The sequence below is a fragment of the Bubalus kerabau genome, chromosome 22 (assembly GCF_029407905.1).
Source record: "Bubalus kerabau isolate K-KA32 ecotype Philippines breed swamp buffalo chromosome 22, PCC_UOA_SB_1v2, whole genome shotgun sequence".
In the NCBI taxonomy this organism is placed as follows: domain Eukaryota; kingdom Metazoa; phylum Chordata; class Mammalia; order Artiodactyla; family Bovidae; genus Bubalus; species Bubalus kerabau.
Window position 1 is genome coordinate 29915928 of NC_073645.1, and position 14816 is coordinate 29930743.

Sequence of the window (14816 nt, forward strand, 5' to 3'; positions counted from 1 at the left end):
CGTCACAATACTACGGCATGTAATTTATCAACTGATTTTGCAGGTAAAGAGAATGAAGCTCCTGGAGATTATAGAAAGGGCAGTATAGGTTTTCAAACTGGGTTGGCCAGACTCCAGGTCTGGTTTATTCCCACTACATTGCATGAAAAACCCCAGCAAGTTTGGGGCCAATTTTTGTTAAGTATGTTTTGGCTTCAAATTATCAATGGACAAACCTAAATACAAAAAAAAAGGAGAAAGAAGAAAGAGCAACTGTATGTTTATGTTTTCATGAGGTAATTTGTCAATAAGGATCAACATTTATTAAAATCTCTTTTGACTGTGAGTTCATTTCTGAGAATTTGACTTGAAGAAATAATTAATGAACCATGCAAAGATTTAGTTACTTTGATATTCATCATAGTGTTGTTTATAATTTTAAAAGGTAAGAGAACACGTGTACACCCGTGGCGGATTCATGTTGATGTATGGCAAAACCAATACAATGTTGTAAAGTAATTAGCCTCTAATTAAAATAAATAAATTTAAATTAAAAAAAATAAATAAAAAGGTAAGAGAAAACAAAATGGCCAACAGTTGAGGCACAGCTAAATATACTGTAGAAAGTACATAGCTTGTTATGAATCCTTATACGAGGATTTACAGAAATTCTTAATACATTTTATATAATAAAATAGTTAACTAATAATGTTGTATAAATGTTAATTTATTAGCTTAAAAAAATAGATCATGGTTGTATAAGATGTTCGCATTAAGGGATGCTGGGTAAAGCTGCAGTATCTTGGTAACTTCTCTGTTTATCTAAAATTATTCCAAAATAAAAGTTTTTAAAAGTAGGTTACCAAAATATGTGCTATTGGACACGATTTTGTGCAAGTGGTATATATAGATATCTACATATGTATGTTTGCATGGGGAAAATGAATAATAGATATATACGAGACGTCAATGCTAGTACAGAGGCAGTGATATGAGAGAGGCAGACAACCAACCAGCATGCAAATCTCTGGTCAGCACTTCTTAGCCAGGGAAGGCAGCCCAATGGTCATGGTGGGCTTGCGGGATTCTACTCATAAGAATTAGGGAATCGTCTCTAATGCCTTTGCTTGTTCCATCCCTCTCCACTCCTCATGCCACACGGTGAGGCAGACCTGTTCAATGAGCTGTTCTTGTGCTGAGAATTTTATTTTATTTTATTTATTTATTTTTTTGAAGTTGGCTCTCCTTTTTTTTTTTTTTTAAATTTTATTTTATTTTTAAACTTTACATAATTGTATTAGTTCTGAGAATTTTAAAATGTACAGCCAAAGCACCCAAGAAAAGCTCCAGGAAGAGGTCTTGAAACCATGTCTTGCTTGGAGTGGCTCAAAATGAAATCTACAAGCTGAAGGGGAACCGATCAATTCCAAACCGCCTGCCCATGGTAAAGTGCTGCTTGTTTGTTCTTGTTCCCCTCCTAATGGAAACAAAAAGAAATTGGCTGCACTTCATAATGAGGGACCAATCACTCTTACTCCCCTTGGGGCTTGCTGTAATAGCATTTAATGTGATGAACTCTTTCCATATTCAATTCTGGTGAGGGTATGATGCGATTCCATAGGAGGTGTCTTGTAATTTGGCATTAATTAACGTCAATTAATGTAGGCAACCGCTAGACTTGAGAATTAATTTCATTACTTTTCCCACACAGATGTTTTCCTTGCCGCAGGTAATTAGGACACTGTGCTGCTCTTTCTAAGCACCCTCACTCTCTGCAACAGCTGCTGCTTGGCATAATGCAATTTCCATGCCCCCAGATCCTTGCTGCTCTAAAGAAGGGAAGCTGCTTTTTAAAGGCCAGGCTTGGAGCAGAGGTATACTGGCTTAAATGCAGGCTTAGCTTGGTAAACCTAAGCAAATCATTTTACCACTCAAGTCTGTAAGATGGGTATACACAGGAGCCATCTTGCTAGTGGTTGTGAGGGCTTACACCACAGTCGGGAACAGCATTCAGTCCAGGGTCAGGCTGGACTGTGCTCACACAGTGGGAGCTGGGGTTGTGATCCAAGTCCCCCATCCCCAGCTTTCATCACCAGTATGCTCACTGTGTCTCAAGGGAATGGACTGTAAAGTACTATAGACATTTCTACCTGAGACAATAGCTTTCTTTATATTCATGTTTTGATTTGGGTTAATTTATTTATGTAATATTTTAAAACACCATGAAGAAGCATTCTCCCAGTGTAACTAAATAAGTATTCTGTGCAGGTAGTGGTCAGGCAGAACTGGAAGGTAACTCAGATATGAGATGACCCAGAAGTCATCCTGCCACCTGGCATGCAGGGTGGCCTGCCTGCAGCCATGTTGCTGTGCAGGGTCTCCCTCCCCTTGGAGTGAAGGGCTAGGTCTGAGCTCTATCTCTCTCTCTTTCACATGCTGTGTGACTCCGAGAAGGTCATTTACCAGACGAGGCTTCAAACTTTTTCTCTATGACATGAAGGTTCTTAGAATTTTAGAATCAAAGGAGGATGGTAAAAATCAGACTATTGACTTTAAGATCTGAAGGTCTTTACCATCCTTTACCCACTGGGACCTGTTTCCTTCTCAGTCTTGCCCAAGCAATCAAAACTCTGTGATGCTGCTGGCAAGTCTGTGTCTCCGGGGTTTCTGCCTTTTCTAAACAGCATTTGCATTGCTGACTGACACTCCGTGTTCATTCAGAGAGCTCCCTCCTGGGGCTTGAACTGCCTCTTCCTTTCCTGTGATATTCTCCTACCACTTCCTGGGCCACTTTCTGTGGAGCTTTTCCCGAGGCTCAGGCAGATCTCTCCTTCCAAGAATGGCTCCATTGATAACAACAGCGGCATTAACCTCCAAAACCACCAGAGCCACCTCTCCTCTGGGTCAGGAACTGTGCTGAGTGCATCACGTGCTTTTTCTCTTTTAAGTTTGGAAATAATCCAGAATAAGGTACCTTTTACAGGTAAAGAACTCAAAGCTTAGGGACAACAGTTTAATATTGCAAAACTTTAGTCTTAAATAAAACCATAAACCAAGCTGGTAAGCATAAACGCTTTAAAACTCTTTCCCATCCCCCATTAATTTTCAACTTACAAGAAATGAAATGAAAAGAAATGAAAGCATTTTTGCATATGGGGGAGAAAATGCACAGCATGGCTTCTCCAGAGTTTCTGGGGGATGGGTGTGTACTATTCATTACATGTGTTCATGTGTTATATGATGAAAGCCAGGACAGAGGGTAGGTTCAAGGAATGGCCTCTGATACATGTGGGTATATGCAATCCACCATTTCTATACTAACTTGCTATTTTCATCATACTCAATACTGAATGTCATACTTGGAACATGATAAATGTTCAATAAAGATCAATAGAAAAACATCTATTTCTGTTTAATTGACTATGTTAAAGCCTTTGACTGTGTAGATCACAACAAACTGTGGAAAATTTTTCAAGAGATGGGAATACCAGACCACCTTAACCTGCCTCATGAGAAAGCTGTATGCAGGTCAAGAAGCAACAGAAAGAACCAGACATGGAACAACGGACTGGTTCCAAATTAAGAAAGGAGTATGTCAAGGCTGTATATTGTAACCTTGATGATTTAACTTGTAGGCAGAGTGCATCATGCAAAATGCCAGACTGGATGAAGCACAAGTTGGAATTAAGAATGCCGTGAGAAAAATCAATAACCTCAGATATGCACATGACACCACCCTTATGGCAGAAAGCAAAGATGAACTAAAGAGCCTCTTGATGAAAGTGAAAGAGGAGGTTTAAAAAACTGGCTTAAAACTCAACATTCAAAAAAACTAAGACCATGGCATCCAGTCCCATCACTTCATGGCAAATAGATGAGGAAACAATGAAAACAGTGACAGATTTTATTTTCTTGGGCTCCAAAATCACTGCAGATGGTGACTGCAGCCATGAAATTAAAAGACACTTGCTTCTTGGAAGAAAAGCTATGACAAGCCTAGACAGTATTTTAAGAAGCAGAGATATTACTTTACCGACAAAAGGTCCATCTACTTAAAGCTATGATTTTCCCCTATAGTCATGTATGGATGTGAGAGTTGGACCATAAAAAAAGCTGAGTGCCAAAGAGCTGATGATTTTGAACTGTGGTGTTGGAGAGTCCCTTGGACTGCAAGGAGATCAAACCAATCAATCCTAAAGGAAAACAGCCCTGAATAGTCATTGGAAGGTCTGATGCTGAAGCTTAAGCTCAAAACTTTGTCTACTTGATGTGAAGAACTGACTCATTAAACAAGACCCTGATGCTGGGAAAGATTGAAGGCAGGAGAAGGAGACGACAGAGGATGAGACAGTTGGACGGCACCACTGACTTGATGGACATGAGTTTGAGCAAGCTCCAGGAACTGGTGATGGACAAGGAAGCCTGGTGTTCTGCAGTCCATAGGATCACAAAGAGTTGGACTCGACTGATCGACTGAACTGAACTGAAAGATCAATAGGTACAATCCCTGCCTTCTGCAGTGGAATAAATAGAAAGATATGGCACGTTTTGTCTTTTCTGTATTCCAGCCACCCCGCCTCCCTGCTATTCCTGGATGTCCATGGGCCAAACCCTTCACACATGCTGTTCCACTGTCTGCAATGCTCTTCCATGTGGCAGACCCACCTCTCCCCCTTACTTACATAAAGACTTAGCTGAAATACCAAATGCCACCTTATCAAAGATTCTTTCTTTGACAGCTCCCCCTCTCCAACCAGCCCCTCTTTATAGATTTTGTTTTTCGCTTCCTAGAACTTATCACCACCTAGCATCATGCATATGCTCATAGCCTGTCTTCCCTAACTGGAAGGTAAGCTTGATGAGAGTGGGGCCTTTGCAACATCCCTTATCACCCCTCATTCATGCCTAGAAGGGCACCTGGCATACCACTGATGTCCAACAGTGCCTTTCAAATGAATAACAAACAGGTCTGGAATAAACCAGACCTGGCTTCAAATTTTGGCCCTGCAGCATTGGCAAAAATAATTAACCAAAAATATGTAATCACTGCAAACCTCATTTTCCTCATAGTTACAATGAGGAGAATAATTAAAGGAAAGAAAGAGAATAAGAATGAAAGTGGGAAAAAAGGAGCGAGGGAAAGAAAGGAGGAAGGACCTATTTCCAACAGTTGCTGTAAGTAGTGTAGCTAAAAAGTATCTAGTGCAGCAGCAACAGACAAAAGGAATATAATGCACAATCCTGGCATCCTGGCTGCTTAAGAACATATGGGGCAAAGGAAGAGTGGTGGTATGAAAAAATGGCAAGACCTTTACAATGCACCTTTTGGTTTTGCTTTAAATTGGGAGTCAGAAACATGAGAAATTTCTCAAACTCGTAGAAATTGTATGTTTTAGGAACTGGTGTTACTGAATCCTGGAGGAGCCTGAAGACCCAGTAGAAATCCAGTCCTTTGTCATAGAGTTAAGATTTGGAGATCTAACAAGGTCATGATGAAGGTGAAAAGAGATGAGACATGCAAAGAAAGGAATTAAAGGCAGCAACCTAAATTCCCATTCACTATCATAGGAATGAATAACATAGGCAGAATCATCACACAGTGTAAAGAAATAGAGCAGTGAAAAAGATTGCACTCGAGCTCCATTCAGCACCATGGACAGAGCACCAATCACAGTACTGGGCAATAAGGTAGAACGGTATACAAGCCATGATACCACTTCTATGAAGTGCGAAATATACAAATCAATATTACACATAAGATAATAGTATGTGAGTCTGGTGGGCTACAGTCATAGCGTCACACAGAGTCAGACACAACTGAGTGACTAATGTGGATGAGTTTGAGTATGGATATAGGAGTGATAGATACCCATTTAAGGAGAATGGTTAGTTGGGGTTATCAGAGGATGCATTTTGGGAAGAGGCACTTTGGGCTTTAACTGTGTTTGCAACAATGTAGTTCAGAGGCTGACACAACTCTGGTCCATCCAAATACAGCTTGTCATCTGTTTACGTGTGACGCTTGAACCAAGGATGGCTTTCACATTTTTAAATGGTTGAAAAAAATCCTAAGAAGGATAACATTTCACGACCTGTGAAAATGATGTGAAATTCACATTTCAGTGTCCATTAGTAACATTTTCTTGAAACACACACACACACACACACACCATCTGGAGATGATGAATTTCTCTCGTGTACCTCTGTATTCTCCTCCTCAGGCTGGGAGTTGAGGGCACAGACCTCCTCACACATGGGTGGGCACCCAGGAGGCAGGGGAAGTGGCACATAATGGACCAATGTCACACAAAGGACCCAATTTGAAAGCTGCCCAGCTGAGCCTGTTACTGCACTGTCACTGTCAGATTTTTCATCGCTGTGTGGGGAGGCCCGTGTTATCTTATTTCATGCTTTTCTGGTTGGTTTTCAGCGCTGTCCTTAGGCTGATAAATCAGAGAGGCCAAGTTGACATCAATAGTCTTTGAAATCAAGAGACTTTTGCAATACGAAAAATGGGGTCAAAGTGGTAGGTACCATTGGACTCGCTAAGCCTGGAAGGTTGATTTGATGATAGGGAAGGAGAGGTAAGAAAGCATTTGGTAAATATATTGGGAAGTGAGGAAACCAAGAAGGACCCTGTGGGGCTCCTGGGCACAAAAGTCTTCTATGTCCCTCATCTCTTGATGACACCAAACAGGCTTCTTTCAGCCTCCAAGACCTCTGCTGAGTTCCAACAGGAGGTTCAAACTGTTGCTAATTAGAGAAGGGAGAGGGATGCTGAGACTGGAGATGAACAGTTTAGAAACAATAGTGCAGCCTCAGGGAAGGCTCCTGAGGGAAGGTTCCTCCAGTGATATACAAAACAATATCTTTGAGCTATTTTGCAGATACTGAAACCCTCACTGGGTGGAAGAAACTAATTGTATGCTGCCCACAAGCACACAGACCCCAGACCCATTGGAACCAGACGGTTGATGATGCTGATTCCCACTTACCTGACCACCAAACCAATCAGAAGAATGTCCACGAGCTGATCGTGGCCACACTCTCTTGGAAGCATTACTATAAAACTATTCACTACCCGCCTCCAGGTGAGGACATACAATTTTGAGGGCATTAGCTTGCTGTGGCCCCTTTTGCCTGCAAAGCAACACAGCTATCTATTCTTTTCTACTAGGCCCAAAACTCTTGTCTCTAAGATTTAATTCAGTGTCAGGGTATAGAGGCCAGATTCAGCTCCAGTGATGGAGAGCTATCAGTATATGAAGCTGACCATTAGAGGAAACTTTTAACCTACTCCCCAGCCCTACCCTAAAGCCTAAAAGTGATTAATACATTAACTTTTTAAGACAAAGGTAAAAGAAGGCTATGAAACATGGGGTCTATTAATGCCAATTGGTATACTAGTGTTGGGACTCTGGTAGCAAGTTTGATATTTTTTAGATTTGAATAAAATGCAAAAATTTTGATCTTCTCTAGAACATTAAAAAGATCTGATACCTTGGGAAGGGTCATTGAAAAGGAAATGCAAATAATTAAGTAAATACAATACCTCACTCTTAATTAAATAAATGTAAACAGAAACAATAAGGATATGCCACATTTTTGCTCATCAGATGGGCTATGTTTAAAACATCTTTCATAATATCCTGGACTACTGAGGGCTTGTAAACATAGGCATTCTCATAGTCAGAGAGTATGCAATGATGCAACTATTTCAGAGGGTATTGTGAAAATGTCTATGAAAATTAAAAATGTATACACTCTTAGACCTAAGAATTTCCATTCTGTAATTTTTCTTTGAGCAGTGCTTGCTCCCTACACTTGTCTGAATGCTTACCAACCAAGTAAGTAACATGTGTGTACCTGTATGTATCAATATTGTTTGAAATAGCCAAACATCTGTATGTCTATCAGAGATGTGGGAAAGTGTTAGTCACTCAGTCATGACTGACTCTTTGAGACCCCATGGACTGTAGCCTTCCAGGCTCCACTGTCCCTGGAATTATCCAGGCAAGAACACTGGAATTCCTAGCCATTCCCTTCTCCATGGGATCTTCCTGACCCAGGGACGGAATCCAGGTCCCCTGCATTGCAGGCAGATTCCTAACCATCTGAGTCATCAGGGATAGTGATTAACAAAATTATAGTTGATTGTATAATGGAGTTCCTATGTAGTGATTAGTCATTAAGCGGCTCAGTCAGTTCAGTTGCTCAGTCATGTCCGACTCTTTGCAATCCCATGGACTGCAGCATGCCAGGCCTCCCTGTCCATCGCCAACTCCCAGAGTTTACTCAAACTCATGTCCATTGAGTCGGTGATGCCATCCAACCATCTCATCCTCTGTCGTCCCCTTCTCCTCCTGCCCTCAATCTTTCCCAGCATCAGGGTCTTTTCAAATGAGTCAGTTCTTCGCATCAGGTGGCCAAAGTATTGGAGTTTCAGCTTCAGCATCCATCCTTTGAGTGAATATTCAGGACTGCTAAACGTATATATATAGTATATGGAAAGATTTTTAACTCACTATTGAATTCACCCAGACCAAATTTGGCATAAGAGTTTTATAAAATGAATTTTTGTGAGTATGTATGTATACATACATACACATTTATATGTATAAGTCAAAACAATTATGAAATCCAGATTTCAGAGCACAGTCAGTAAGAAACATCTATGTCAGTCACAGACCCTCATAAAGCAAAAGTTTTCCAGAGCTCATCTCCCCTCAAATATGGAGATTTCAATTACAACAGAAATTAATTAGAAAATGTAACCTAGGTAGATCTGAAATGAGACTAAAACTAAACTTCCAACAATAGAAGACATATTTTTTAAAAAATACCAACTTTAGGGAATGGGAATGACGGTCAGAAAGTGGACCTGCTTTTCACTTGATACAGTGGAGCACTGCTTCTCCTTGTTATTGTCAGTGTTTCTACTTCTGTTGGAATAAAAGTGATTGATGCTTACAGTATAACCTCAAACCACTTCATTGCTAATACACTGGGGACTGATGAGAACTGAGGTCTCTGTCACCTTCCCACAGTGTCTCAGCAGGACTCCCTGATCCAAGTGCTGACATGCATGACGTTCACTATGGAAATTTGATTGGAGGGGTAGAAAATAAAAAAAGTTGAAATGAGATGTCCAGTTCTCACCTACAGCCAGAATTAGTGGGATAGTGGTTTTACAAAATTGTAAGTTTCCTTTGATTTTTATCTCAGCTTATAAGATACTGGTTTGAGTTTCATTTCAGAGTTTGGGGGCAGTCATTTTCACAGTTCGTTAAAGGGCCAAGGTTGTTTTTCCTCAGTGAAAGAGATTAGTCCTATGGCAAGCTGTTACAAGGTTAGTGACTCATGTAAATAGGCAAGGAGACCAGTAATTGTCCCCTGTCCCCTGTTCCTGCTGGCACGGATCATCACGGGTACAGAAAACATTCAGTTCACTGGCCAGGTCTTTCATTTCAGAAATGGAGAAGCAATAAAGCTCAAACTTGGTATTGCAGTTTCTCTTACAAGATAATGTCTATAGACAAGCACAAATATAAGACTACAGACCCATGGATAATTATCATGCAAAGAATTCTGATAAAAGTTTTGCTCTTTTCCCTCAGATCATGCATACATACAACATGGCACAGGATTTCAGGGAGTTGTGAGTTTCTCATGCTCATCTCATCCATTAGACCTATGGGGCTAGACACCCTATGGTTACAGCCCCTTCTTTAAGAAGACCTGCCCATACAGTGACAAGGAGATATTCATTAAGTTGATATACATTAAATGTATCAGGCTCTGAGCTATGCTTTATACACAGAACCAAGATTAAATAAGATGTGACTTTTCAGGAAGATTTCAATCTAACAGTTTGGTCAACATTTTCTCACTATATACATTACATTTACACACACACATATGTATATTAGGTAAATCAATAGAAGGTAGGTTTCCTTTTTACAATTTTCATGTACTGGGTAGCAGTTTTAATGTATTAGGTGCATACCATACATGTGTACGTACACATTCTCTCTCTCTCTCTCTCCCTCACACACACAGTATTTAAACAGTAAAATCTTTGTTTCCAGGATGACGGTGTATCAATTTGTCCGCGGCTGAATGCAGGGGCCAATAACAAATGCCAAGTACAATAAATACGTTCAGAATTTTCCAATAATACAACCCATGATTGACTGTAATTGAGGTTGCTCTCTTCAGCTTGCCTCCCAAGGCAGAGAGGTAGTACAAGAAAGAATACCAGCCTTGTCATGGTGTAAACTACAAAACATCCCGATTTCAGAGCACAGTCAGCAAGAAACGTCTATGTCGGTCACAGACCCTCATAGAGCAACAGCTTTCCAGAGCTCATCTCCCCTCAAATATGGAGATTTCAATTGAAACAGAAATTAATCATAAAATGTAATCTAGGGAGATCTGAAATGAGACTAAAACTAAACTTCCAACAGCAAGCGCAGATAAGGATTTGCCATCCACCCCATGGTGATGAGCAAAATAAGGAGGGATTTTGTTGTGTGTCACATGACTCAGTGAATTGGTGACAAAATTCCTAAACCCATTAAAATCAGAAAAAAAAAAAAAAAAACTTGCTACAAACTTTTAAAAAATTGTATTACTTGGGCATATGCTCTACCAGATGTATGACCTAGAATACAACTGATGGGTTTCATATACTAAACAGTAAGAAAGGATGGAGAAACAAAAGAGGAAACCCAATCCCAGACGAGAATTAACATAGATACTGGATTTCTGGGAGCAACCGACTAGCCTGGAGCCTGATTCTGATAAATATACACTCAGTTATATTTGCTAACTATTTGCTACTTGGACCTCTCCGTTTTCTCTCTTTCTTTCCTCCTCCTCTCTATTTCTTTGATCTGAAGCCATGGTTACTGACTCTCTTGGAGAGACACAGACAGAGGGAATATGATACCAAAAAAAAAAAAAAAAAAATCTCTTTTTTACACTGAGTCAGGTCAGGTATTATGCTTATATCCTTTATTTCAATGGTAGGTTTTGTGTTTTTTCTCCTGTTTTGTTTTGATAGGGATAACGTTTCAAATTAAATCCCTATATTGAATTTTCACTCTTGGATAGTTTCTGAAGATGCTGCCTTTGCCAAAAAAAAAAAAAAAGTAAAATAAATAAATAAAATTAGAACTGATGTATTTCATGCCTTGTGAAAGCTGAGCCTGAGATGACAGTTTGGCATTATCAGCCTCCGTGCCTGCAAGGAGCACAGGAATGTTGCTGGATGAGAGAAAACGTGCCGATCAGGGAAAGTGACGGTCTTGTTGCTTTCAGGATATGGGGTGAGAGCATTAGATGCCACAAGCCAGAAAGCAGCTGAATCCCCCAAAGCTGGAAAATAGAAGCAAACTGGGATGCTACCAATTTCATCCAGAGCTTTCTAAACAAGGAGTGTGGTCATGGGAGACAGAGCCTAAAGCTCTTTCATTAGCTTTTCGTTGTGAGACCTTGTTACTTTAAGCGTGTTCCACAGACCAGTGGCAGCAGCTTCACCTGCAGACTCTTGGGCCCCTACTGAATCAGAATCCACATTTTAACAAGATCCCTAGGTGGGCTGTATGCATGTTCAAGTTTGAGACGCAGTGCTCTAGATTTTTCATAAAACCTGTAAGTGAGTTTAGGTAGCCAGTTGACTGAAAATTGATCAACTATGTATTCGTTCATTGAGTAAGCTCTCTCTACATGGAGCCACTGTGGAATGTGCTGGAGACCCACTATCAAGCAAAGGTATACTTGACTCCTGCATTCACAGAACTTACTTATAGGCAGGTGGAGAGGAAAAGTTATGATCAAATAATCATGTAAATGGAATGTGTAATTTCAAGCTAAGATGAGCACCATAAAGATAAATATGGAGTTGGATGAAACCAAATACAAAATAAACAAATTTAGATTAGAAGTTCAAGAAAGACTTCCTTAAGAAGTCTTAAGAAACCAGGGATGCTTTCTCTGGTTTGATATAATTCTGTAGTTACATTAGATGTTATCATTGGAGGAAGCTGGGTGGAGGATTTGGGGGAACTCTACTATTGTGTGTGTATGTGTGTGTGTGTGTGTGTGTGTGTGTAACTTCTATGTGAGTCTAAGGGGCTTCTCTTGTGGCTCAAATGGTAAAGAATCTGCCTGCAATTCAGGAGACCTAGGTTCAATCCCTGGGTCAGGAAGATGCCCTGGAGAATGGAAAGGCTCCGGTATTACCACTCCGGTATTCTTGCCTGGAGAATTCCATGGACAGAGGGGCCTGGAGGGCTACAGTCCATGGGGTTGCAAAGAGTCAGACATGACTAATGAACTTTCACTTTATGTAAGTTTAAAATTATTTCAGAATTAAAAGTTATATTTAAAAAATGGATGTATAACTGGATTCCTGGATGATCCCCAGTCATGAGTTATACTGAATTGGTCAGGGAAGAGGAAAGAAATGAATTCCAAGCAGAGGAAACACCAGGTATTGGAGCCTTATAGGGAGACAGACCTTGCAGGTCTAAGAATTAAAAGCAAACCCAAAGATCCCCAGGTTAGGAATGAGGAGGGCCCAGAGTGAAATGAGACTGAGAAAATGGACAGATGACATTGTAACTTCTGACCTCAGAAAAGACAGCTCAGAACTGAACCTTGGAATCCAGGGTCACATTGCCAGCTCTGGTCACCACCAGAGACAGCCCACTTTAAAAGAGGAGAGGAAGCAGCTCTAAATTGCTGAGGTTATTCTGTGTCAGATACAATCTGGGCACGTTGCGTATCACAGCCCTTCCTGAGTTTATAAGGAGAAAGGAGATGGTCAGCTTGGACCCTGATCTGTCCCCCAACTGATTCAGCCAAAGGATATATACTCATCCCCTACACAGAGAAAGGAACCTCTGGAGATGAAATTATCTCCCTGTGAGTGCACAGTGACGGAGGAGGTGTGGCTTCTGGAGAGTGTGGATGGTGCGGTGACCAGCTGCTTTCAGCTGTGAGCTGGTAAACCATGGGTATCATCTGCCTTTACATCAAAAGAGTGGAGGACGTGTAGACAGGCTCAGCGTCAGTGATGGTAAAGTCTGTGAACTGTGAGGGGTAGTTGTGAAGGACGGAAGGTCTCCAAAATTGGATTATAGCCCTCTGCTCAGTGCTGGACAACCTCCACCAGCCTCCTGGCTCCGTGGTGACTGGAGAGTCCATTCTCTTCCTCTTCTCTACACTGGAGACCTCTTCCTTTTCACTTGCCTTTTCTCTCTCATCCTTTTTTTTCTTCTCTATAGTTCCCCCTTTACTCTTTCACCTGCAGCACCCATCTTGGGCCTAGTACTAGCCTGTGAAATGCTCAGCCCTTCTGGAGATCCTCAGGACCAAAGAAGGGGAAGGAAATCCACATCATTTAACCATACTACTTAAACTTTCTATGCCTCGATTGCTTCATCCATAAAATAGGAACCACCTACAAGTTGTGAAGACAGTTGTGATAAAGTATAGAAATCCCTTAACGTAATTCTTAGTACAGGGCAAGTGCTCAGTAAATATTAGCTGCCGTAGGAATCACTGTTATTCACTTCTTCAATTTACAGTGAAGAAACAAGGGCATAAAGACTTTCAAGGTCACACAAGAGAGTGAACTTGTGAGCCATACAGACATGTATTTGGACTGTGAATCTTCAACTCCCTCCACATCGAGTGCTAAAGTCACAATGTCCACAGGAAACACAATCCTTCACTCAGCCAATCTAACCAGGGGTGTTCAGAGCTACCAACTGACTTTTCCCTTCTGCTGCTTGATTCTCTCCTACAAGCCCTTTCCAAGTATTCTGTGAATCTCCCACTAGACCGTGAGGTATTGCCTGGATGATATCTGATAAAACAAGGAAACTGGTGAAAAAATCACATCAAAAGAGCAGCAGTAACAAGGGGACGATAGAGGATGAGATGGTTGGATGGCATCACTGACTCTATAGACATGAATTTGAGTAAGCTCCAGGAGTTGGTGATGGACAGGGAAGCCTGATGTGCTGCAGTCCATGGGGTTGCAAAGAGTCGGACACAACTGAGCGACTGAACTGAACTGAACACAATAATAATGTTTACTTTAGCAATAAGGGATTTTGGAATTTTTAATCACCTGCAAAGAAAACCCCCTGATTGGATGAGCGTTATCCATCAAGACAACTCTAGATTACTAAGGACACACACACACAAAAAGTCCTCAGGTCCAGATGACTTAGATTAGTGCCACTGTGACTTCCCTTAACACAGTTGTAATTCATGGCAGATCCAGAAAACAAATTATTACTATTAGCATCATGGAAAAGTGGCTTTACTTACGACCATCCACAGTTCTGGCCTCTAGATGCACAAGGTCCGGTTCCTTGTTCGACCCCATCACAGACCTAAATGATGGAACATATCAACATTAATGAAACCCCACATGCCCCAGAGAAACTCAGCTGAACCCCACAGACTATTATACTAACATTCACAGGATTTTAAAGCCACGATCCTTGGGATACATCTACTGTATTTATTGATATAGCCTGACAGTAAAATTTCCACTTCAAATAAAGCTGATAATGAAACCTTTATTTGATGGAGGCCAGGCTTAACTCTGGCAAGGATATTGTGTGTTATTATCTCAGACTTGCAAATAAGTCCCACACATGTCATATGCAACAATCTCACTGACAGTGTATTAAACTTTCAAGACTTAGCGGGCAGATGCCAGGCAAGCTGCTTTAGCAGGATGACTTGAACAGTGATCTACATAGCAAACCGATCTAATTAATGTTTTTATTTGAAATGTGCAGAACTATCTACTA

General features: G+C 40.8%; 1 protein-coding gene across 5 annotated transcripts in view; it reads right to left on the bottom strand.

Moving 5' to 3' along the window:
• The window catches only part of SORCS1 (sortilin related VPS10 domain containing receptor 1), a 579121-nt gene that overhangs the window by 142279 nt on the left and 422026 nt on the right, over positions 1-14816 (bottom strand). For all 5 annotated transcript variants that reach the window (XM_055560720.1, XM_055560719.1, XM_055560721.1 and 2 more), the window contains one exon: positions 14326-14390. In XM_055560720.1, coding sequence (XP_055416695.1) covers positions 14326-14390 — 65 coding nt within the window. The remainder of the gene's footprint in view (positions 1-14325; positions 14391-14816) is intronic.